This window comes from Jatropha curcas, chromosome 6 (genome assembly GCF_041381405.1).
Source record: "Jatropha curcas cultivar XTBG-Jc1 chromosome 6, XTBG_Jcur_1.0, whole genome shotgun sequence".
NCBI lineage: Eukaryota > Viridiplantae > Streptophyta > Magnoliopsida > Malpighiales > Euphorbiaceae > Jatropha > Jatropha curcas.
Genome location: NC_143156.1, coordinates 2402057 through 2429550, shown reverse-complemented (window position 1 = coordinate 2429550; position 27494 = coordinate 2402057). Strand labels below are relative to the sequence as shown.

General features: G+C 31.0%; 1 protein-coding gene across 1 annotated transcript; it reads left to right on the top strand.

The window, feature by feature from the left end:
• Positions 1–21842: 21842 nt before the first annotated feature.
• LOC149495246 (uncharacterized) lies at positions 21843–22633 on the top strand. The gene is made up of 2 exons (XM_089722493.1): positions 21843–22350; positions 22587–22633. Exons 1-2 carry the CDS (start codon positions 21843–21845, stop codon positions 22631–22633), a joined length of 555 nt encoding a protein of 184 aa, XP_089578619.1.
• Positions 22634–27494: the final 4861 nt, after the last annotated feature.

The following is a 27494-nucleotide window of genomic DNA, read 5'->3' as shown; positions in this document are numbered from 1 at the left end:
TAAAAATTTTCTAAAAAAATAGCATAGTTATGACAATTAATATTACTTCCTCTGTCCCAAAATAAAATATATTTAAGTTTTTTTACAACGATCAAGGAAGCAATTAATGTTCCTAATATAACAAAATCAATGATAATTTGGTCAAATAGTTACTCTTGTGAAAGTAGTTATTCTATAAGGTTAACATTGAAAAAACATCATTTATTACTCCTTAAAATACTTAAAATGACTTATAATCTGGAACAAAATAATCGCACAAAAACGAATTATATTTTGGAATAAATAAATATTGTTATATAATTTTAAAATCTCTTATTTTCTATAGAAATCTAATTTTTTCAATTTTCGAGACAAGAAAATACTGTCATGAATGTTAAAAAGTAAAAAATAAGACATAAATATTAAAAAATTTATTTTTTCTGATAAACTACTAATTAAACATTAAAATTTAACACCATTTAGTATAATCTGATTCATTTTTTTACACAATAGAGAAAATGTGGAGAGTGAAAGGTCTCGATAATATTTTTGACAAAAATGTTATAAATATTCCGATCAATGTCATATCAATTAACTTGCTAATAAAAATCCATAGTTACGAAATCTTTCTGTCACGACCCATTTCCATGGGCCGGACCGGCACTAGGGCCCAGGTAAGCTTAAGGCCCCCGAGGCCCGTAGTAAGCCTGAATCACTAAAATCTATTATTTCAATATATACTTCAAACATTCAGCCTATATTAATATGAAAAATATACCTCAAAATTTTTATTATATCTCGGCCCAATTTATCATCTTCAACATTTCACAGTTCGAGCCCTATCTATAATACAACACATTTTTAATATGGGCTAACAGAATTACTTCATTTGTATTACTACACGACTAGATGTATGTAAATTCTACAACTGCGGAGTCACTAACTGTTTGTTATACATAGCTTCTTATACATATAATTACATAGCAATATAATTATGGAACTAGGAAAACTTCTTTATAACCCTGCGGCGAAGAAAAATAGCTTAAACCGAAAGAGAAACTTACTTCCTGAAAAATTTAAACAAGACATGTGAGTTTTCTAAGGAGTATTAATTATTGCACAACACACGCAGTCACACAAATGTGTACACATTTTAATCTAGTCATCCGACTAGTTATATGCTCACGCAGCCAGTCACACAAATGGCATATCACCAGCACTCACAACTGTCATCACCTTCATGTAATCATATCACGTGGAAATTAGTCAGTGGCGCCACCTGAAACCCCAACGAGCCGTCCTCACACATGGCTCGCCCTCTCATACATGTGCACCAGGGAGCCGATCCCCCATACGGCCAACTGCTCTAATCCTCACTGACCAGTCCTCTCATTATTTTTCCATTCTCTCTTTCTTTTCCATACCAACAGGAGGCAACTCGGTGGTCTCCATCCAATCTAGATCATCAAGTGCTCACAACAGGAGGCCACCCTGCGGGCTACAATCAAATCTAGATCATCAGGTGCGCAACAACAAGAAGCCATCCTGTGAATTTCCATATAATCTATATCATCAGGTGCACAAGGGGGCGCCGATCTCCCATTTTCCCGGCCAACGGTCAAATATCATATCATATTCAGGATCCATATCACAGACCGTCCTCACAAAACCATGGTGGTCCACTTCATCCCAATTCCACACAAACAAAGCATAGCATTATCACAACACAAGTAATCAAGTATTGCAATTAAATGCAGACATATTGATCAATTAAACATCGAAACGCAATGCACAATTAGACAATCATACTCAAATGCAAATAAATAAATAAATAAATAAATAATATTAACAATAACGACAACGATAAAATAAATAATAATAATAAACAATAATAATGAAAATAAACAAGTAATTGAATAGTTAGATGAATAATGATGATAAAAATAATTAGAGCACTCTGTTTATTATGTATTAAATTATAGAATTAATCTAAATAAACTTATTAATTATGTTATTAATTAAAACTAGTCTAAATTCTATCGAAATTTCGGCAGCATCTCCCCTAAAAATTGGACTATCCACCTGTTTAGATAACACAATATTATTCTATATTTGTCAATCAATACACACAGCCCATCCGTCGGGCAATCAATCAATTTAAAATCCCATCCTCCTTCCATAACAACAATATCAACACCCAACAAAAAAAATTTACATATTTAATTCTAATAATATCCATATAAGATCATTTATTAAGTCATTAGTTAATTAAATTATTAGCTTTACGGTAACTAATTCGTTAAGCAGCTAAAAACATATTTTAACAATAACTAATTATAACTACTGCCTATTAAAATTCGATTTTTATATCAATATCGAAAATGGCTAGGCCTCCCAAATCTTAATTTATCAAAATTTCGATTCTAACCGTTAACCAACTAAAATTCGCCTTACTACTCTTATGCACAATCGACTAGTTTTAAACTAATGGTTATCTAATTGACTAACTAACTAATTCTAATTTATTTTTCTCCTCAAATCACCTAAGTATAATAATAATCATGTAATTTATTTGACAATGTTCTAAACTAATTTACAATTACATTATTTTAAAATCCTAAACCAGTTAACAAGTCATGTTTGCTATCCAAATACGCACACTAATCAATCTAATTTTTTTACAAAAGACTATAAATGTTCATATATTTTTAAGCTAATCCAATAACCTAATTTCTTGTTATTCAATTTAGTCTATTTAATAACTCAATTAAATTTATTAATCAATTAATTCTTTATATACAAAAATTGAGAATTGAGTCTTAGAACGTACCAATTGGGAATCGGGCGACGATTCCGTGATCAACGTGAAGAGAGGAACATTCTGTCTCTCGGGGCCTCGCCGGAGTGTCGCCGGCCGGTCACCGGACCGCCGCCGCCCGCCGCTGTGCACGGTGGCCGGAAAGTCGCGAATGCCCAGAAAGTTGCAAGGTTGCCACCACCCGACTCCAATTTTCGTGAGGATTCCAAATTTACAATCAGTTTGTTGAGCTAGTGGCTCGTTTGACCGGAACAAGCCCGACAGTCCCTTCCTTGCCGGCGACCATGGTGTTTTCGATTTCTTCCACTAAGACTGTCGTTTATTGGATGGAAAACGTTCACACAGGATGGAGGAGTCGATCGGAGCTCACCTTGAAGCTTCACGTCGCCGGAATCGCTCGATCTCGCCGGAGTTGCAGCTGCATCGCGAAGAAGATGAGGCCATATTTGCGCCACTGGAGGTCCGATCGGAGCGAGGGAAGACTGGAATCGTGCCCAGTATCGCCAAAGGAATCGATCGCCACTTCATTCTTCTCGAACGGTGGCCGGAAGTGAGAAGGAGAGGGAAGAGGAGGAGCTGTCGCGCGCCCGAAAGAAGAAGGGGAAGAAGAAAGAAAAGAGAAAGAAAGGCGGTTCTAGAAAAATCTGGGTCATTTCAGTTCGATTCGAACCGGTTTGATTCAATTCAGCGATTTAGCTCGATTTTTATTTTGTTATCTGGTTTTTCACTTGGTTTTTAGGTTATTCGCATGGTTTCGAAAATTTATTTGATTTCTGGGTCCGGTTCGATTTATTTTTAATTATTTTACTTAGGTTCCTTAACTTTTTCTCCATTTACTCAACAAAAATTACAAATATTAATAGAAATGATATTTGATTTTAGGATAATTAATTTATATATATTCATATTAAATTGCTGAAGTTTCATATTATTTCTTGAAAATTTTAACTATTTTCGAATCGAAACTTCTGATGATATGTTTGGGCTTAGGCCCATCTCGCAAACTTGGGCTCGAATTGGGATTTTTATTCTAATTGCAGCCCACACGATCAAAATTTCTGATTTTTGATTTAATAAAAATTCAGAGGTTTCAAAATTAAAAATTCGGGGTGTTTCACTTTCAACGAACATCATATCAAAGAAAATTACAAATGAGCAATAAAGAAAAATGATATAAATGAGATTTGTTTGTCTCAAACCCTAACAGATACGATTGCAACCTATAAACATGCAAATCTAGAAATTGAAAATGACCTTAATAGATCCTTAACGCCATTTCATAGCGGTATTAATTGTTGGGTTAGTTAGTGGAAATGTCCCTAACGCTTTTCTCTCTGGGTGAATTGACATCTAAATGGCCAAACTTTATTAAAAATTTTAATGTTTTTTTTTTTAAATTTTGAAGGCGATTCATTGCATCTCTAATTGTATGGATCCTATACTATCTATCTATATAAATATATAATTTTTTAAGATATAAAAACTTATATAGCAATATATTAGAATATGAAACCGATGATGTGACATTTTATTTTTATTATAATTAATAATATTAAAATATTTTATTAAATATTGGACTTACAATTTAATAAATTTAATGAATAATTTTATTATAATTAATAATTTTTTTACATTTAATTATTAAATTTTTATAAACTAATTTTTTCTATCAAATAAAACTAATGGAGTTATAATAAAGCTTTATTTGATAAAAATGAATTGAATAATGTTGTTACATTAACAAATGAAATTAAAATATTGATTTCAATTCACTAAAATTTATTTCATTAAAATTAAATATTCTTATAATACCTCATCTAATTTGAACATATGAGAATTTTAAAGAGCAAAAAAAAAAAAAAAAACTATATAAGTTGAATTACAATAATTTACTGAAATACCCCGAATTTTATTTTCAAAACTTTTGAATTTTTAATAAATTAAAAATCTGAATTTGTGACGGTATGGGCTGTAAGTAGCGAGCAATTTTAATCTGGACTTAATTTGCGAGTTGGACTTAAGTCCAAAACAAATTATCTGAACTTCTAGTCGAAAATAATTTAGACTTCTCGAGAATAAATATGGAATCATTTAAAATAATAATAAGGTTATATTTACCACTTGACTCAATCATTCTAAACTGTAATATATGATGCAAATATGTTGAGTAAATTGAAGAAAGATATAAATTGGATTAAATCTATTAAATCAATCAAACCGCTTGAAAATCATTGGAAAATAAATCGAACTAATAACAATAAAATGGGGTTATACATCAAATATTTAATTATTGTTAAATAGGAACCGTAAATCGGCTTAAAGTTTTCGGAAACCAAGAGAAAAACCAGATAACCAAACAAAAATCGGGCCAAATCATTAAATTGAACCAAATCGGTTCGAATCGAATCGGAATGGCCCAGAGTTCTCTAGAACCATCTTTTCTTTCTTCTCCTTCTTCTTCCTCCAACACGCGATAGCCTCCTCTTCCCCCCTTGCACTGCGTTTCCGGCCACCGCACGACTAGCACGAGGTGACGAATGACTCACCGTGTGCCGTTGACTGCGTTTCCAGCCTCCTCTCAAGCGAAAGGAGCTCCAGCGGCGCTATCGGACCTGCTTCTGCAAACCGCACCTTGCTCTTCTATTTTCAGACGAAATCTCACCGTTCAGTCGATCTCAAGCGACGGGAAGGGTGCCAATCGACTCCTAATCACCTCTAGAGCATTTTCCCTCCATAAATTTGCGACTTCACCGAGGTTTTGAGGAGCAATAGTGCGCGGAGGTGCAGCGGCTATCGGGCCCGATCCGGCCAATTAGAGGACCGGTCTCACTAAATTAACACTAGAAATAGAATCTTTGGTCAATTTCGAGTTGAATGGTATGATCCTGGCGAATTTCTGGGCAAGATCGATTTACCGGCCACCGTGCATGGCGGCGACAGCGGTCCGGTGACCAGCTGGCGTGGCACCAAGAGACAGATTTTTTCCTCTCCTCGCGTCGATTATGGATTCGTCTTCGGATTTTCAATCGGTATACTTTAAGACTCAATTTGCAATTTTCATATAAATTCTGAATTAATTAATTAATGAATTTAATTGAGTATTTAAGTGAATTGAATTGAACATTATTAAATATAGTTCATGAATATTAGTTATAACATTGTTAAATATATTACTAATAATTATATAAGTTAATTTTCAAAATTTTAAGAAATATAAATAGGAGGAATTATAATTTATGGTATTATGGAAATATGCTTGTAGGTTAATATAAAGTAAAATTTAATTGGTATTATTATTATTATTAGTAATATTACTATTAATATTATATTTATTATTATTATTATTATTATTATTATTCTCCCGATAAAATACTACTTAACGAATAGTATCAGCATTAATATTATTATTCTTAATTATTATTATTATTAGTATTATTAGAAGATTTATTTAAAGGTTATAAATTAGAATAAATAAATAAATAAGGAAACATTATATATATATAAATATACAGTTTAGTTTGATATGTGAGTAAAGCTGACTAGTAACCAAAACTAATAATTGAGGTAAGATACATTGCTCGAATTAGACCTTTTATTTAGAATTTTCTTATTAGTTTAGATGTTTCTAAAGTCCCCAAAGGTGAAGACAAATGCTGGAAGCGTGCAGTAATAAAGATAGTCCTTTAAAGGACAATAAAAAACTGTGAGTAGTGTTAGATAACTAGTATCATCCGCTTGCATCTTTGCATTCATGCATTCGCGGCTAAATGTTATCATGCATTTGTTAAATTGCTATGTTGTGCTGCACTATTGTTGCGATTAAAATTTGCTTGATTACTTGTGTTGTGATATTACTGTGCCTTGTTTGTGTGGAATTGGAATGAAATGGATCACCATGAGTTTGTGAGGACGGTCGATAAAGCGTGGATCCTGAATATGATGAAATTATGAAATGGGAGATCGGTGCCCCGTGTGCACCTGATGATATGGATTATATAGAAACCATAGGGTGGCCTCCTGTCGTGTGCACCTAATAATTTGGATTTCATGGAAGCCCACAGGGTGGCCTCCTGTTGTGTGCACATGATGATCTAGATTTGACGGAGACGAATTGGTTGCCTCCTGTTGGTATGGAAAAGAAAAGAGAGAATGTAAAAACAATGAGAGGACTGGTAATGTGAGGATTAGACCAGTCGGCCAGGTATGGGGGATTGGCTCCCCGGGTGCTGTAACACCCGCCACCTGTCCCGAGAGATCCGACGGCGGATGTCACATTCGGTGCCGGAGACACCGTCTTAACTTAAATTATGAATTTGAAGTAACTTAGTATTCACAAGTTTAGCGAGTAAATTTTTTTTATAATAGAAATTTCATGTCATTTTCTTTGCATTTATATATATATATATATATACATTGGATAAAAATCATACAGAAATACTATAAGAATATAAGAGTGTTTATGAACACTAACCTTAAACATAAGCTCTAACAAGCTTAAATAAGACTCTTTTAAGCCTTAGTTTTCCCTTGTCTTTGGTAGGAAATTCTCCACCCTTTGTCCTCCAAATTACTTGAAATTATTCACCAAATATCATTTCTCAAGCTTTAATCTCAAAGATTGATTACTTTTCTGGTTTTGAATTGGCTTGATTTGAGTGTTTGGATAAGTAGGAATTTGATAAACAAAGGATACTTAATTATTTTATATATATGACATAAGTATAGCTTACATTATGAATTTAAGAAGACTCTCAATACATAAAAGTAGTCATGCACAAATCATAAAGTTATGCAACTCATGCAATGTGCCATATGGACTATTCTAACTTAACCATTTATCCATAAGAATTTGGTAGTTCCATCCAAATAGAATTCACTTAGATCAAGTTGAATGGTGTCAAATTGGTGGATTTTGTGAGTATAAGTGAAGAAAACAAAGAGAAGAGAAAGAGAGGCTAAAGTTAAAATGGAGGAGAAGAAGAAAGAAGTTCATGTTAGATAGATACATAGTAATTTTTTCGGACCAAAATAATACCGACTTACTGGACTGGTGGTACTATTCACACACCGGTAAACTACTATTTCAGACACAGAAAAATGGGGCGTTACAGGTGCACACATTTGAGAGAATGGACTATGTGAGAGTACAGCTCGTCGAAGGTTTTGATGACGCCACTGAATAATTTCCACGTGATGTGATTATATGAAGATGATAATAATTGTGATTGCTGTTGTATTGACATTTGTGTGACAAACTGCATGATCATATAACTAGTTGGAGGACTAAAACGATTTATTGTAGCATATGTGTACTTGTGTGGGGTAAGAGGGTTATCTAACCCTACTAATTAAGTTTGGTGCTCACCCCTGCCTCCTATTTTTTTTCCAGCTAATAGGAATAAAGGAGAATCCTATGAATCGGACTGAGTCGAAATATCAAAACTAGAAACTTGTTAGTAGTTATGTTAACCATATAAATGTAAAGGACTGTAGATTATTGAGTTTCGCAATTGTATTCCAAATGGGTGGTAAATGAATAAAGAGTATATATGTTAATTATATAAAGTGTACTTTTGATATGTTTATGAAATAAAGTTATTGGGCCCAAAGTCGTAATTATATTTAGAATATGGATGAATTAATATAGGGTTACTACGGGTTTCGGAGGCTTTAAGTCCATCCAGGTCCTAGTGCCAGTCCGGCCCGTGAAAATGGGTCGTGACATTTACTCACAATAATTAATTGTGCTATTTAATATTTGAGTTCATTACTTGAGAATTTCAAAAAGAACTTATAATTTTACTTTTTATTGTTAAACAAAAATACATAATCAAATTATTAACTTTAAAGCAACGTAAATATAAATTACAACAATTTTTTTAAAAATTAGATTCAATTTAATTAAAAAAATCATATAGTCCGTACATCGTTTAAAAATTACATTCAATTTAATTAAAAAATTACATAGTCTGTATATCGTGCGAGTACATTACTAGTATTATATACATAATATAAATCAAAAGATCTTTAAATATGGTTGTAATGAGACCGAAATAATATTAACACACATTCAATTACTCATTTCTTTTTTTCTTTATCTTTTTTTTTTATATAGTTTTATTTCCTTCTCTCACAAAGAGAAAACCAAACCATACTCAATGTAATATATCCTCTATTTCTAAATAGATTGCCAGAACCTAATGCTTATTAGCTTTTAAGGTAATAAAAAGGATAAAAGAACAAGTTAAGGCTCACATTTCGAGTTTAAATAAAGGAAAAGGTTAAAGTCAAGTTCAAAGGGCTCAATATTCACTTATGTCAATTTATAAGGATGGCTTTTGAACATAAAAATGGTAGTCCTAATTGCCTCCATCATTCTTATGTACGGACATCACCATGTGACCTCAATTACATTAAAAGCAGGTTCGAAAGTGACAAATTTTAAATGAATCACACTAGCATCAAAACAAGAGATTGACGTATGAGGAATCGATCCATATCAAGTCAGAAGTTAAAAAAAAAAAAAAAAATCATTTTCTACCAATTATAGTGAATGTATATTTGACATCTTTTTGTTTTTTTTTTTTTAAATTCATCGGAGGTCCAATAAGTCGAAACAACAGCTATATAATAAAAAATAGCTCTCCCCTTAACTCACCAAATTAGTAAAAACGTCTATATCTAGAGAATTTGAACTTGAGACTTTTTACTTCTTATAAGACCAATTAGACCACCAACACTTGATTTATGCAAGTTTTGTTATTCCACGTTGATTTGGAATAAAGTATTTAATTAAAATAAGAGACTGAACAATAGTGCTTATTTTGAGCTAATTTTTAGAGAATGAGTTAGACCCGACCTATTTTATTAATATGATATTAAAATTAAGAGCTCATCCAACTAACGTTGAGCCACTCGCTCTAAGTGTTCATGGTCGAATCAAGTCTAATCCATTTTATTAATACTTTTAATACAAATTATTCAACAAAATTGTTTTGTTTATTTTTTAATTATTTTATAAATATTTAATAAAAATTTTATAGGTTGAATTGCTTAATAAAAGTAATTTCTACACATTGAAAGTGTTTAATATATATAAAATTTTACAATAAAGAACTCAGATGACTTATGCATTTGTCATTTATATAATTGTTAACTTTCAACCTTAATCACCAGTCTGGATGAGAAAGCTTGTGTCAATCAGTAGCAGCAGATACAATAGATTTATGATGAAAGTTTTTAAATGGCATCCAATTGTATTTGTTTAATCATAAATAATTGAGATTCTTATTTTTGGTTAATTATACATTTGGATTCTATATTATGAAAGAAATATTTTTAAATGTAAGAATATTTTTAAAAATTAATTTTATTTTATAAAAAGTTAATGATTATAAAATTTTTTATAATTTAATGAGTTAAAGAGGATATTATATTATATACTCCATATCGTTATTTATTCTATGTATGAAACTCGCAATAAATAAATAAGAACAGAAAAAAACATACATTTTTTAACCAAAAGAAAAGAAACAAAAAGATACAAACTTTGACTAAATTGCACATATGCAACGTGCATGTGCCTCTCCCACGCGTCTTACGCTGGGCTACACTGACGTGTCTCCCATTAGTGTTTGGATAGAAGTCTTTTTTTTTTTTTTTTTTTTTCTTGAAGGAAAAGTTTTGAGCCTATCTTTGATCGCATTTGATACTTTAATAATAAATAAATAATATTCTCATAATTGCTTTTGTTACAAAGTAAATTTAGAGAGAAAGGAAATATTATTCCCATAAACTAATTTGATAGACTGGAATATAATAAAGAAAAAGGATGGGTGAAGGTGTAAATTATGTATATTTTTTTAAAAGTTTCACAGTGTTACAAAAATCAATAATAGTTTGTAATTCACAACTTTATCCCTGACTAATTTTTTATTTTTAAAAATATTAAACTCAAATTTATTTATTTATTTATACAATATCGTGACCTTTATTCCATTTAAGTGAAGGCCACATTGAAATTGTTTCTCTGAACCATGTACATGGCGGATGGCCGGGTATTATTATGCAGTTATTATAACATAAAGAACGAGAAAATAATAGCAAACTAATATATATATATATATATATATAATTCTCTAGATTTTTATAACTCTTACCCTCGATTGTTTTAGAATTTTTAAATCGTCAATTAACAATGGAAAAATAATTATTTTCTCTGAAGTTTTAGAAAATTAATTATTTCATTATTGTATTTTTATATATTAGATATTTAGTTTTCAAATTTTGGTTTCATCTCATCAAATGATTTTTCTGTTTAATTGTAGTGATTTTTGCCCGTTAAATTACTAGTGAAAGACCAAAACACCCTTTTCATAAGATAAAAATTAAAATCACTATCCCTCTTCTTCTCCTCCGTCTCTCCAAATCTCCATTTCTGATTCTACAACTATTCAAATTTTAAAAAATAAATTAATCAATACACTTGAAAAATCTAAACTATCAAAAGTAAAAGACTCCATAAAAACTATTTCAATTAACAATGAATACACTTAGATTTGTATAATTACAGTTTATTGCTCACGTGTAAAACCCATTTCAATTGAATCCAATGGCTGATGAGTATAAAAATCATAGTATAAATACCGAGAAAAATTGACCTCACAATCGTAATTTAATAATTTTTTTAAATCATAATTAGATAATTACGTAACTCTTGATCATAATTCGAAAATTTCAAAAAATATTTCGAGCATAAAAAATACTATATTATTAATTTATTTATTTAGTTACTCAAAAATCAAAGAATCCACCATTAATTTCATTAATGTTTAGATAATCAAAATGTAATCAATGCCCATTTTCCACATTAAAACTATCATTTGAAATGATATATTGTATGGTAGGTAACTTATTATATAAATTTACTTTAATAAATTAATAATTAATATATATTCCTCGGTCCCATAATTTTAATAGGCAAAAAAGAAAATTATTGAGAATATTTTGTATTTATACATGGAAAGAGGGAGGAAAAGGGGGAAGAAAGATACAATATGAACACCATTATTGCAGTAGTCAAAAAAGAAAATTGAAGGAAATATCGTATTCTTATACATGGAAGGTGGGAGGAAAAGGGGGGGAAGAAAGACACAATATGAACCCCATTATTGCCATAGTCAAAAAAGAAAATTGAAGGAAATATTTTATACTTATATATGGAAGGAGGAAGAAAAGACATAACGACTTAGGTTACATTTATTTTCGGAAGACACGATGTTTTTCCTCGAAAAATATTTTCCAAATGATTTTTTTTCGTTGTTTGGTTGTAATATTAAAAATTAGTAAAAAATATTAAAATTTTAACTCATAAGACCATAAAAATATTAATAATAATAATAGAAATTTCATATTTTAAAAATTTTATTATTAAATATGAGAAGAATATAGAAAAAAGTAAATTATGAAAGCTGTCAATGACCGACGATAGTGACCGATGGTATCCACCGGTAGTGAATGGTAAGTGATAGTAATAGCTACCAATGGTTAATAAATTAAAAATTATAAAGTTATAATAAGTTTATTAATGTAAGAAAAATATTTTAGAGTATTAACAATGAGAAGTCATTGTCCTTCAAAATGATTTGATTTTTCTTTTACCAAATAATTTCTTTTTACTTATTTTCTTGAATGCCTCAAACAATGAAAAATTATAAAAAATCTCATCTTAGAGCTACATCTTCCTCTCATCTCTCTCTCTTCTCTTTTATTATATTGCTACATCTTTTTATTGTTATTTTGTTATATTCTTCTATTAACCATGACATTTTTTTCCCTCTAAGAAACCCTAAAAATGCTTATAATTTTAATGAAAACAAAACAATAAATTACAAAGAAGTTGGGAAGACGATAAAAATTGGGTCTTCCAAATACTCTTTTTTGGCCTTTAACAAAGAGATAATTTTTTAACCAAAAATATATAGGCTTTGACTAAATTGGACATATGCATGTGCCTCTCCCACGTGGCCACATCCCTTTCTCTGTGTATATGTTCAATTGTTCCTTTCGTCATTTCTTTTCAACCAGGTTGACCTATCTTTACAATGTTATATTTATTATTTTGGCCCACTATTTAGTTATATATGATACAATTCAGTCATGAGTCACGATAGAAATATCTTTACAATTTCATAATAATTAGCAAATATTTCTGTGTTTGAAAAGACTCGGAACTCGTTTTTGTGGGTCTCGTATATGTATGGCACAACCTAAGAGGGAGTGAATTGGGTTTTCTAAAAATATTTTAAATTTTAAAAATAAAATATAGAATTCTAAGTGCAGCGGAAAAATAGAGAACTTGTGAGAATAAATTATGGATTAGAACTTCCACACAATGTTCTATAGATATACTATGCAAAGTGCAGCTATTAATTAGAACTGTTTCACAATGTCTTATTCAATATTAGAACTTCTTTATGACGGAAAGCTATTGTATTTAGAACTTCCTCATAAAGTTTAGAAAATCATATAAGACTGTGTGAGAGATAGTTATTGAAATTAGAACTGCTTCACAGAGCTTAAATCAAGTTTAGAAAACTGATTAGAAACCCAAGTAGTGAAATATACTGAAAATAGAAGAACAGTTTAGAACTTGGTATATTCACTTATCAGAATTCCAGAGTTCTAATATTCAGAGAAGATAAGACTTATTTCAGTTTTAGAACATTAAATCCATTAACACTTTTAGCATTTCTAAAATATAAATAGAAGTGTAGGTAAAGTACTATCAAGCAAAACTTTAAAAATTAAAAAGATCAACACAATAATTTATAGTGGTTCGGCACTAACTCGCCTACATCCACTCCCCAAGATTCATCTTGAGATCCTCAACTATGTTATCTCTTTTCAAGGGTAAGAGACAAACCAATAGTACAAGGCAATAGATCAACAGTTCTACTTATGAGAAAAGACTAACTAAACCACACATGTGGTTACCTTTATTGCTATTTTGATTTTTGGTAAAGTAAAAAGACATTTGTAATCTTTTTTTCTTTAATTGTTCGTTATTAGATTTATTAAATAAATATCATCAACAATGTGTTGATTGAAATGGTAAGCGACTTCAATCTCCGAAAAAATTAAAATATAAGTTTGATGATCGAAAAGCATGCTATGCACTTTATTAAGAGCGCAGCCCAATTTGTCCCAACCCCTAACTTTAACTCATATTACAATAGGCAAAAAGGCCAACCAATATAGATTTGACAATCTTGTAGGCCCGAACTCATGCATATAAGATCCTTCGTACTAAAAAATTTGCAAGTTTATCCTAATAGTTTGATTTAGTATTTTTTTTTTTTTAAATCTAATAAATTAAATAAAATTGAATATTTCAACTATTATGAGGTAAGATGAATTTATTCACCGAAATTCAATTTTTTACGGAAAAATATTCTCCAAGAAAAATAGAATTCCAAGAAATTATTATAAAACAGTCTAATTATAGTAAGATAATCATAAATTTTTTTAAGAAAATAGCATAATTATGACAATTAATATTATTTCCTCTGTCCCAAAATAAAAGATATTTAAGTTTTTTTTACAAGGATCAAAGAAATAATTAATGTTCCTAATATAACAAAATCAATGATAATTTAGTCAAATAGTTACTCTTGTAAAAGTAGTTATTCTATAAAGGTAACATTAAAAAAACATCATTTGTTACTCCTTAAAATACTTAAAATGACTTATAGTTTGGAACAAAATAATCACACAAAAATGAATTATATTTTGAAATAAATAAATATTGTTATATAATTTTAAAATCTCTTATTTTCTATAGAAATCTAATTTTTTTAACTTTTGGACAAGAAAATACAGTAATGAATGTGAAAAAGTAAAGATGAGACATAAATACTAAAAAATTTATTTTTTCTGATAAAGTACTAATCAAACATTAAAATTTAACACCATTCAGTTATGATCTGATCCATCTGTTTACAAAATATAGAAAATGTGTAAAGTGAAAGGTCTCGATTATATTTTTGACAAAAATGTTATAAATATTTTGATCAATATCATATCAATTAACTTGGTAATAAAAATCCAAAGTTACGAAAACTTTAAACGGACATCATATCAAAGAAAATTACAAATGAGCAATAAAGAAAAATGATATAAATGAGATTTGTTTGTCTCAAACCCTAATAGATACGATTGCAACCTATAAACATGCAAATCTAGAAATTGAAAAAGAACCTAATCGATCCTTCATGCCATTTCACAGCGGTATTAATTGTTGGGTTAGTTAGTGGAAATGTCCTTAACATTTTTCTCTGGGGATGAATTGACATCTAAACGGCTAAACTTTATTTAAAAATTTAGTGTCTTTTATTATTATTTTGAAGGTGATTCGTTGCATCTCTAATTGTATGGATTCTGTACTATCTATCTATATAAATATATAATTTTTTAAGATATAAATACTTATATGGCAATATTTTAGAATGTGAAACGATGATGTGTCATTTTATTTTTTCATTATAATTAATAACAATAAATTTTTTTTTAAATAATGAAGTTACAAACTAATAAATTTAATGATTATTTTATTATAATTAATAAATTTTTTACATTTAATAATTATTAAATTTTTTATAAAATAATTTTTTCTATCAAATAAAACTAATGGAGTTATAATAAAGTCATATTTAATAAAAATTAATTGAATAATGTAGTTACATTAACAAATAAAATTAAAATATTGATTTCAATTCACTAAAATTTATTTCATTAAAATTAAATATTCTTATAATACCTCATATATAATTTGAATTACAATAATTTACACACAATGATTAATTGTGCTATTTAATATTTTAGTTCATTACTTGAGAATTTCAAAAAGAGCTTATAATTTTACTTTTCATTTTTAATCAAAAATACATAAACAAATTATTTACATTAAAGCAACGCAAATATAAATTACAATAATTTTCTTAAAAATTACATTCAATTTAATTAAAAAAAAATTATATAGTCTGTGCATTGTGCGAGTACATGATTAATATTATATACATAATATAAATCAAAAGATCTTTAAATATGGTTGTAATGAGACCAAAAAAACATTAACACACATTCAATTACTCATTTCTTTTTTTCTGTATCTTTTCTTTTTTCATATGGTTTTATTTCCTTCCTTCACAAAGAGAAAACCAAACCATACTCAATGTAATATATCCTCTCTTTCTAAATAGATTGCCAGCATCTAATGCTTATTAGCTTTTAAGGTTATAAAAAGGATAAAAGAACAAGTTAAGGCTCACATTTCGAGTTTAAATAAAGAAAAAGGTTAAAGTCAAGTTCAAAGGGCTCACTATTCACTAATGTCAATTTATAAGGTTGGCTTTTGAACATAAAAATTGTAGTCCTAACTGCCTTTATCATTGTTATGTATGGACATCACCATGTGACCTCAATTACATTAAAACCAAGTTCGAAAGTAACAAATCTTAAATGAATAACACTTGCATCAAAACAAGAGATCGACGTATAAGGAGTCGATCCATATCAAGCTCAAAAGTTAAAAAAAAAAAAAAAAGATTAATTAGAACTTGAACTTGAGGCCTTCTACTTCTTATAAGACCAATTAGACCACCAACACCTAAGCTATGCAAGTTTTTGTTATTCCACATTAATTTGGAATAAAGCATTTAATTAAAATAAGAGACTGAACAATAGTCTTTATTTTGAACTAATTTTTAGAGAATGAGTTAGACCCGACGTATTTTATTAATATGATATTAAAATTATGAGCTCATCCAACTAACATTGAGCCCTCGCTCCAAGTGTTCATGGTGGAATCAAGTCTAATCCATTTTATTAATACTCTTAATACAAATTATGCAACAAAATTGTGTTGTTTTATTTTTTTAATTATTTGATAAATATTTAATAAAAATTTTATAGGCTGAATTGCTTAATATATATAAAATTTTACAATAAAGACCTCAGATAACTTATGCATTTGTCATTTATATAATTGTTACCTTCGAACCTTAATCACGTGTCTTGACGAGAAAGCTTGTGTCAAGTCAGTACCAGCATACACAATAGATTTATGATGAAAGCTTTTAAATGGCATCCAATTGTATTAGTTTAATCGTAAAGAATTGAGATTCTTATTTTTGGTTAATTATATGTTTGGATTCTATATTATGAAAGAAATATTTATAAAAATAATATTTTTAAATTTAAGCATATCTTTAAAAATTAATTTAATTTCATAAAAAAATTAATCAAATGTGATCTTATCAGTGTTATTATAAAATTTTTTACATTATGGCAAATTAAGAACGCTATCATTTTATATACTCTGTAATATTATTTTAATCTATTAAACTTCATAATAAATAAATAAAAAGAAAGAAAAATAATAGATTTGATAGGCTTTTTTTATTTATAAACTACCGGTATTCGAATTTCATTATCAAGGACTACTTAATCCGGCTTGGGGTTTAATTACAGTTAAGGCTCTTTACCCCTCTCTGCAGATGCGTTTAGTAGGGATCGAATCCAAAAGTTCTTTCTATATATCCAGCTTGCATTGTCAACTGTCTTCAAGCATAATATGTAGATAGGTTTTTTTTTTTTTTTTTTTTTTTTTTTTTTATAAGCTGATATAGCATCACAGATTTTAATTGACTACTGTTAACTTAATTTTAATTAATAGATTACCGGAAAAAATAATAATAAAATAAAACACAGAGGGGACAAAATAAATTACCATTGACAGAAAATGGTTGTAAGAGTATAATAAATATGGCCATGGAAAAGAGACAATATATCAGTCAACTGAAAACAAAAAAGCCACATTAAAAAATAGTGCATGGATGACGTTTTTTTTTTTTTTTTTTTTTGAAAATAGGAAAGAAAGATATCTCAAAACTTTGATCACATTTGATCTTCTAATAATAAATAAATAAATAATATTCACATAATAGCATTAAGTAGAAACTAAATGTACTAACTTCAAGTTTATTAAACTCAAATTATTAAGCTCTAGAGTACAGATTCAATCACGACTCTATATTTTCATAATTTATTTTAATGAGAGATATATAGTTGTTACTAAAATATAAAAATACATAATTATAATGGATTTTCCAGGGTTATAAGAATAATCGCGGAAAGCATGAGATTAAATATATGCATTAGCCCCATTACTCGTTGTGTGCAAAATTACCGATCGAAGCAAACTGAAAATTGAATCTACCTATTTTGGTTCAATTTGTTTCGGTGTTCAAAAGAGATTTGGTTAATTGGTTCATTGGATTTGAAGCAAACTTATTATTTGAATCGACTCGGTCACAAAAATTCATCTATTGGATTTAAAATTGAACCGAAATGGCAAAAAAAAATTTATCAAAATAGACCAAACCTATTGGTTCGGTGAAAAAGTTTATGGATCGGTTCGGTTCGATTTAAATCGAACGGGTCGTTTGCTCACTCTTACTTGTTACCATACTCAAATGCAAGTGCATGTGACCATTAGGATCCCAACAAACTGCAATCTAGTCTCATCAACGCCGCTCCATTATTGTTTGCTATTTTTCTTGGAAAATATCATCTTCTGTGTCCTCGTTAATTGCATTTGAGCCTTCAACCTTTTTTTGTTCTGTATTAATTATTTACTTTCTTATTTTTTTCACAATAAAATATTAAATTTATAATAAAACAATTTTAGTACTTATAATTAAAAATATTACTACCAAATCATCTTGTGTAATACCCATACTGAGTATTCTTTTTAGAATATGGAAATACTTTTATTTTATTTCTGGTATATAAGCCCATCCATGTATTTCATTTATTTTTTAAAAACTCTCTTAAGTTCATAAACTTATTATCCGAGAATTGTTTGCTCCACATGAAGCCTTTGATATATATATATTTTACTTCAAAATTATTTGATTAAAAAAAAATCATACTATCTATAGGTTATGGCTCAGTTAGTGATACAAATTGAATATATGAGAATAACTCTCAGATTCGATTGCCACTAAGTGCACTTACAAAAAGAGGTGAAAAGTCATAACTGTGACTAGACTCTGAATCGAAATAAGTTATTCTTAGTAATAGTTATACCGATGATTTAAAAAAAACTTAAGGAATAAACTTTAATATTTTTAAATAAACTTAAAGAATTTATAGTGAATGTCATCATAACAGATTCATTAATATTAGAAAAAAAAATTGTGCAGAAAAAGAAATAGATATTCGTTATTTATTTATTATTGGTGATAAATCTCATTAATGTCATTATTTATTTATTTTGGTTTTTTTTTTTTGACATTATTTATTTTGTTTTTTTTTTTTTTTTTTTGACATTATTTATTTTGGTTGTTAGTATGACTTTAACCCTCGTACATACCTCACTCTGCGCTAAGATTTCTTTTGTGCTCAGTGAATAGAACAACTGGACTGGGTATTACCAATTTACCATAATTAAAAGGAGAAAGAATCTAATGTATTCTGGACCACCTTAATGTAGTAGACGACCTGATCTTCAGGTCTTGGTGGCTGTGATTATGGGTTGGTCTCGTGTCCCATCCCATCCAAATAATTACTTGGCATTTGATTCTTTAGCGGCTGATTTGTATTTGCTACCTGAATTGAATTTGTATTATATTTTTATTAAATTTTATAAAATTTATTAATGTAATTTTTGAATTATTAATTATATATAATTAGTTTGTTCATAATTAAATAAAATAATAAATAACTATTAAACATTATTGTAAAAAATTCATTAAAGTGTTTTATTTATATGGCATGCTAGAATAAAGAAATGCAAAAATACCGTAAATTTTATCTTTTATAGCAATCTCATTGAAAATTAATTTCTATGACAATTGTAATCCAAATTTGATATTTTATAGCTATTACAATCTATATATTGAAATTGGAATTGGAACTGGAATTTCAAATAAAACATGAATTTTTTCGTTGATCCTATGTTGGAGCTTGGGTTAATTTAACCTAAGCTTATGGCAAATTTGAAAATGTCCGCTTTAATACTCCTCCGTCCCAAAAAATTCATACCGTAAATTTTTTTGTTTGTTCCAAAATATAGTCCACTCTCATTTTTTACATTATAGTTGATCTTTAAATTGTCCATTACACCATTATTAAACTTTATCTTATTTTCAATAACCCTGATTAATTCTTACTTATTATTCCAATATAATAATTGCTTGTATATTATTTAAGATGACCATAATAAAAAAATTATATGAATAAAATTATCATTTAATCATAATAATTGCTATTTTCTTAAAATGTGAAAATAAAAAGTAAACTATCTTTTTAGAACGGAGGAAATAGTAGATTGAGAGACAATGTATGAGAGAAAAATCATTTTTTTAACGTTTCTTGGTCACGGAGAACACTAATTTTGAGAGATAAATAAAAAGTTAATTTACAAATTTAGATCAGACACCCAATTATATATATATATATATATATATATATATATATATATATATATATATATATATAAGTGTTCAAGAAAAGGAAAGTATTTTAAGAATTTTCTCAAAATAAGTAGAAACATTACTTCTTTAATTTACATGCTTTCACTATCTTTTTATTTTTCTGATGATGCCATAATTATATCAAGGGGAAAAATCCCAAAAAGATTACAATCCACCCACTATTACAATCCACCATTCAACTAAGTTTCAAGATTTGAAACCACAGTCCACCATTACAATCCAAAACCGAAAAATGAAAAATAAAAATACAAAAAATTTAAAAAAAAAAAAAAACAAAACCTTTGACGAAGTGGCTAACCATTCACAGACCTGGGGAGTCACCGTCAGAACTTGGGCTTGTACTCTTGTAGTTTCATACTTTTGAAGGTCCACACTGTGGTTTCTTTCTATTCAAAAGGTATGTGGGTTGCATTTATTTTTAACTTTTTCCTCCCAAGCAGCAGCGTAGAATGAGATGTTTGAAATCTATTTGAGAGTGGTTTTGTGGTTTTATAAAGCCTGAGTTGTGGCGTGCTACTTGTTGATGATCACAGGAGTGATAAGGTGGTTATAAGTGATCACACTTCCTTGCAAGCACCTGTTGTGGAAAATAAGGAGAAATAAGGTGGTTTATGGAGGAATAAGGATAGCTAAATATTTTCCACATTCTGTTAGATATATTTGGTTGTTGGATTACCATGTGCAGATTGTATCTTGACTGAGTTGGTAGCTAGGATCTGCTTTCAATAATTAGTTAATATTTCATAGATTATTAAGGGATTTTTTGTACTTAGTCGTGGACTTAACCACTATATAAGTGGCTTTCTTTCATTAATTGAATATATGGAAAAACAGCATTAATAATATATCAGTTGCTGCATCTTCGTATATACATATTCAAAACTCTTGTTTCTATTTTTTTCTTTCTTGGTATCAGAGCCTAAATCCAGGCCTTTTTCTTTCATATTACTCTCATGGCTTCCTCTTCCCTTTCTCTCAATGTCGGAAATTTCATCACCCTCAAATTAACCCAAAATAATTATTTGTTATGGCGTGAGCAAGTTTTAGGACTTGCCGAAAGCCAAGATCTCACAGAACACATCACTGAAGAACCCCCAATGAATCCAGCCGGATCGGACAAAGCCACAGATCAAGCCATTCAAAATTTTGCTACTTGGCAAAAGGCGGATCGATTGCTTCGTGGATGGATCATAGGGACTCTCTCAGAAGAATCCCTTGGTCTAGTTATTGGCCTTGACACAGCGTTTGCTGTGTGGAATGCTTTAAAAGAATCATACGCCCAAGTTTCTTAAGAAAGGGAGTTTACACTCCGTCAACAATTAACCTACCTTCGCAAAGATGAAACTGTAACCATCACCACTCATATTCGCCAGTTTAAAAATATTTGCGACAGTTTAGCCGCAATTGGCCTCCCCATTTCAGAAAAAGAAAAAATTTACAGCCTATTAACAAGCCTTGGTCCTCAATATGAAACTTTCACAACCACCATGTTGAAACCCCCAACTCCGTCTTACACTGAATTAATTTCCCAACTTCAAAACCATGATCAAAGGCGAACCTGGTTTGCAAACTCTGGAAATTCGGCATTGGCTACTCATACTCCACATTTGGCGTTTTATGCACAATCAAAGAGAGACCAACAGTTTGGTGTGTCAAATTCCAACTATGACTCAAAAAATTTTCGCTCATCTTTTTCTTCTGCAGGGCATGGATTTCAAGCACAGAATCAAGGGAATTTTTCAGGCCAAACACGACGACCTGCACCACCTGGAAAACGAAGGATGACAGTAGCAGAATGCGAACTTTATCGAGATGAAACCTGTCAGATTTGTAGCAAAAAAGGACATATTGCGAAAATTTGCTGGTGGATCCCTTCTTCAATGCCCACAGAATCCCTTCCACAAGCTCTGGCGTCTTTAACACTAGATAATAGTGTTCGTGACCATGATTGGACGTCCGATACCGGTGCTACCAATCATATGACTGGTAATGAAGGTATGGTATCTAGTCTATATAAATATGCAGGTCGCAATTCTGTAATTTTAGGAGATGGTTCTTCCATCCCTATAGCAGGTTTTGGAACTGCTGAAATTTATAAGAATAATAATGTTCTTCCTTTATCTGAGATTTTGTATGTTCCTAGCTTAAAAAAGAATTTACTATCAGTAAGCAAGTTAACTTCACAATTTCCAGTAAATTGTGAGTTCACTGACGATTCGTTTATTGTGAAGGAACGGAAGACAGGCGCAACAATCATGCAGGGACCAAAGAAGGGTGATTTGTATATGATTTCCAGTAGTCCTGAGGCTAATTTTTCATTTCATTTCAAGTCTTGTAGTGCCGATGTGTGGCACCAATGTCTAGGACATCCACAAATATCTGCTTTAAATAATCTACATAATAAAGGCCTCATCTCTATTAGAGGACCATTAAAAATAAACCAAGTTTGTGATAGTTGTCAGCTAGGGAAACTCAGCAAATTTCCTTTTTATAAAAGTGTTAATTCTGCTACAACTCTTTTTGAAAAAATTCATTGTGATTTATGGGGTCTAGCCCCAGTTCTGTCAATTGAAAAATTTAAGTATTACGCTTGTCTTGTCGACGATTTTTCCAAATATGTGTGGATCATACCCTTACGCTTAAAATCTGACTTTTATTCGGCTTTCCTTGCTTTTGAAAGTTACATTAAAAGACAATACAATGCTGTTATAAAAGTTTTCCAATCTGATGGCGGAGGTGAATTTGTTAATTCTGCTTTGGCTACACATTTTCTTAAAACTGGTATAGTTCACCATATTTCGTGTCCATATACACCAGAACAAGCTGGAACAGTTGAGCGTCGACATCGTATAATTCGTGAGTTAGGAATGTCCATGTTCTTTCACAGCCGTCTTCCCTTATCCTTTTGGTTTAATGCTTTTTCAACTGCAGTATATTTAATTAATAGGCTTCCATCATCATCAATTTCTTTTGAGTCACCATTTTATCAATTACATCATAAGCATCCTGATTACTCTGTTTTACGGGTATTTGGGTGTAAATGTTTTCCGTATATTTGGGATACAAGGAAAAATAAATTTGACCCAAAATCTGTTCTTTGTGTGTTTGCAGGCTACAGTGATAAATACAAGGGCTATCGATGTTATGATATTTAGAATCAGAAATACATTATTTCCAGGCATGTAGTGTTCGATGAGGGCTTTTTTCCTTATAAATCAAAAGAATAAAATGCATCTCAATGTGCAGAACAAGTATTCGATACTTGGATACCACTACCAGCTGATGTGTCACCTATAGAGGACAAACCCAACCAATTATTATCCCTGATACCTGTCCCGTTTCCATTACAAAAAGACTCGACACAATCAGAAACTGAGCCAGCTGCATGTAATATCCCTCAGATAAATTCAAACACATTAGAAACAGGTCCCTCTTCAACGAATTCACCCACAGCAACGTCTGATGATGAATCCGCACCACTGGTGGATCCTCCTTCTCCACTGCCCTCACCAAATTTGGGAATAGGTACTATTTCTTCGCCCTCATCTTTGTCCACGCCATATACCTCACCTTTACCTATTACGCCCGATTCCCCATTACCTAATTTTCCCTCATCTTCTGGTTCATCAAATCCCCAATCGCCAGCCACGAATTTGTCGTTGTCTGACACTTCTTCCATTTTGCCTATTCCTAATATTGAAACTGAAACACTCAACAATCAGTTGAACGTTCCGTCCCCTGAATTATCTATTTCAGTTGATGAAGTTTCCTCTGGAACAGTCCCTCACGCACCGATACAGGGTGCTCCTCGTCATTCAATGGTAACACGTTCTCAGTTAGGGATTGTGAAATCGAATCCTCACTATGCTCTTTTAATAGAGGTGGATACTTCAATTCTGAAGGAGCCACGAACGGTACGACAAGCCCTGGCACATTCTGGTTGGAAACATGCCATGGAAGAAGAATTGACAGTATTGCACAATAATCAGACATGGACTTTGGTTCCTAGACAGGCAGGCATGAATATTATAGGATCCAAATGGGTGTTTAAGGGTAAATTGAAACCAGATGGTACTTTGGATCGGCTGAAAGCGCGATTAGTTGCAAAAGGCTTTCATCAAATTGATGGTCAGGATTTTACAGAAACGTTCTCCCCCGTCGTCAAGCCTGGAACTATTCAAATGGTTCTTTCAATTGCTTTGGTTCGGCATTGGCAGGTACGTCAGCTTGATGTCAAAAATGCCTTTTTGCATGGGCATATAACAGAGGATCTTTTTATAGACCAACCACCAGGTATGATTGATTCCCAATTTCTGACACATGTGTGTAAATTGAAACGAGCTTTATATGGTTTGAAACAGGCTCCGCGAGCCTGGTTTGACAGATTGAGTGGTTTTTTAATTTCTTATGGTTTTGTTTGTAGTTTTGCCGACCCTTCCCTGTTCATTTTTAAGTCTACACAAGGGACACTTGCACTTTTAATCTATGTTGATGACATGCTTTTGACTGGTTCCTCAACTTTGTTAATTGATAAATTTGTCCAGCTATTGTGTAGTGAATTTGCTATGAAAGACCTAGGGCTCTTGCATCATTTTTTAGGTATAGAGGTTACACACACAGATGATGGAATTTTGTTGAATCAGACCCATTATGCTTTGACATTGCTTGAACGGTTTGGAATGGTTGACAGCAAACCCATGGCTACTCCCTTGGAGCTCAGACCGGCTGTTGAGAAGGTTACAGCTTCTGTTGACCCTCATTTTTATAGGAGTCTAGTAGGCGCATTACAGTATTTAACACTCACACGTCCGGATATTGCTTTTAGTGTAAATTTTGTTTCTCAGTTTTTGCAGAATCCAACAGTGATGCACATGAAGTTTGCCCATCGGATCCTTCGGTATGTTAAAGGAACTTTGAATCTCGGAATATATTTAACTTCTAAGTCTTCGTTGTTGTTGCAGGGTTATGCTGACGCTGATTGGGCTGGTTGTCCTCTCACAAGGCGTTCAACAACGGGGTACTGTACGTTTCTTGGACAGAATCTCATTTCCTAGTGTGCAAAAAAATAGCACACTGTCTCCCGCTCAAGTACTGAAGTGGAGTACAGAGCCATGGCCCACACTGCTGCGGAACTCACTTGGCTAACTTATTTGCTTCAAGATTTTTCCATTCCCATGCAAGTTCCACCGACACTATACTGTGACAATCTAAGTGCATTGTTTCTTACAGTCAATCCCGTGTTTCATGCTAGAAATAAACATATCGAGCTCGACTACCACTTTGTTCGAGATCAAGTTGCATGTGGTCTTCTAGTAACCATATATGTTCCCACTACTCAACAGGTAGCTGACATCTTCACTAAACCCATACACAAGTCTACCATTACTATATTTCGCAGCAAACTATGCCTCCAGCCCCGACAAAGTTTGAGGGGGGATGTTGATGATCATAGGAGTGATAAGGTGGTTATAAGTGATCACACTTCCTTGCAAGCACCTGTTGTGGAAAATAAGGAGAAATAAGGTGGTTTATGGAGGAATAAGGATGGCTAAATATTTTCCATATTCTGTTAGATATATTTGGTTGTTGGATTACCATGTGCAGATTGTATCTTGACTAAGTTGGTAGCTAGGATCTGCTTTCAATAATTAGTTAATATTTCATAGATTATTAAGGGATTTTTTGTACTTAGTCATGGACTTAACCACTATATAAGTGTCTTTCTTTCATTAATTGAATATATGGAAAAACAGCATTAATAATATATCAGTTGCTGCATCTTCGTATATACATATTCAAAACTCTTGTTTCTATTTTTTCTTTCTCTACTGGGCGGACTACATGACGGCGGTGAAGTCTAGTTATAGCTTTCCCAAATAGTAGAGACTGAGGAGGAGTAAATGGGTCCTTGTTGATTGGCATTGTGAAGGAAAATGAGAAGGAACAATCTACACAAACCAAGTCTTTTGTTAGATCTTTATCTTTCGATAAATATTTTTTCTTGGAATAATTTCAAGCCTCCAAACCTTCACAGTTCCCAAGAAGGCAGGACCATCTTCTCGCAGTGGATCGAGTAAAATTGGGCTAATTTGTGGTGGTGGGAGGAGGAAGACCATGAACAAAGGTGTAGAGAAAGAAAGCTCAAGGGCATCATTTCTCATTTTAAAATAATTTTCTTAGTTCTCTCTTACTTTTCTTTCATCTTTTTAACGGAAAACGCCTATATTTTTATTAAGAGACGTACCTTACCCGTGTAAGGGTGCTTTAAACCGGTGTTGAATATATACAGATAGTAAAATTTAAACGGATTTAGATACGAATACTTAAATAAATATTTAAATAAATTTGAAACAGATATGAATAGTAAAATTTCAGATGAACCCTATACCTGCAAGAGTTGTCTTTCCAATACCAGCCATTCCCCAAATTCCTATTGTCCAATTTCTACCATTTACATCAGTGTCCAATAACAATTTCACTTTCTCCGCACGCCAATCGATTCCAACAACTTGTCATGGTAACTAGCATTTGAAGCCATATGACTTAATATCTCTGAAACACAATTGACGATTCTCTGAACTAGCATTTGATAATTTCTGATCACAAATGAACAATACATAGTAAGCAAAAACTTATTTATTTACTAGGCAAGTTTTTTCCTTTCAGATTTCGACATATTGAAGCTAGTTTTTGGTATTTTTTTTTCTTATTGAAAAATTTTTGATTTGGCCATATGTATGTACCTTCAATTTCTCATTTAATCTCTTATTGATGAAGAGAAAACAAGAAGACAACGTAAAAGCAAAAGGCCCTCTCAACTCTTGAACATCAGTTGGATCTGCACGGTAAAAAACTGGTAAAACCGTTTGTCCTAACTTTTCTCTGCATTCATTTATCACAACAAGTTCGTCCAAGCACCATGGAGAATCTTCATAGTTTTTGGAGAATAGGACGATTGAAATACATGATTCTTGAATTGTTTGCTTGAGGGCTGGTGTTATTTCAGTTCCTTTTTCGTTCAAAGATTCAAATAGAAAGGAGAGAAAACCGTCGCGGATGTCTTTGCCTCTGAAATTAATAAAAACCTCATAGTTATTTAGCCCATCTAGACTTACAGCGCTGTGAAAATATTTGCAGTT

Excerpts from the sequence above, each read along its gene's own strand:
- LOC149495246 (XM_089722493.1), top strand. The coding sequence starts at position 21,843 with ATGTTGAAACCCCCAACTCCGTCTTACACTGAATTAATTTCCCAACTT. Across the intron at positions 22,351-22,586 it reads TCATATGACTGGTAATGAAG|GAACGGAAGACAGGCGCAAC; the intron begins GTATGGTATCTA and ends TTTATTGTGAAG.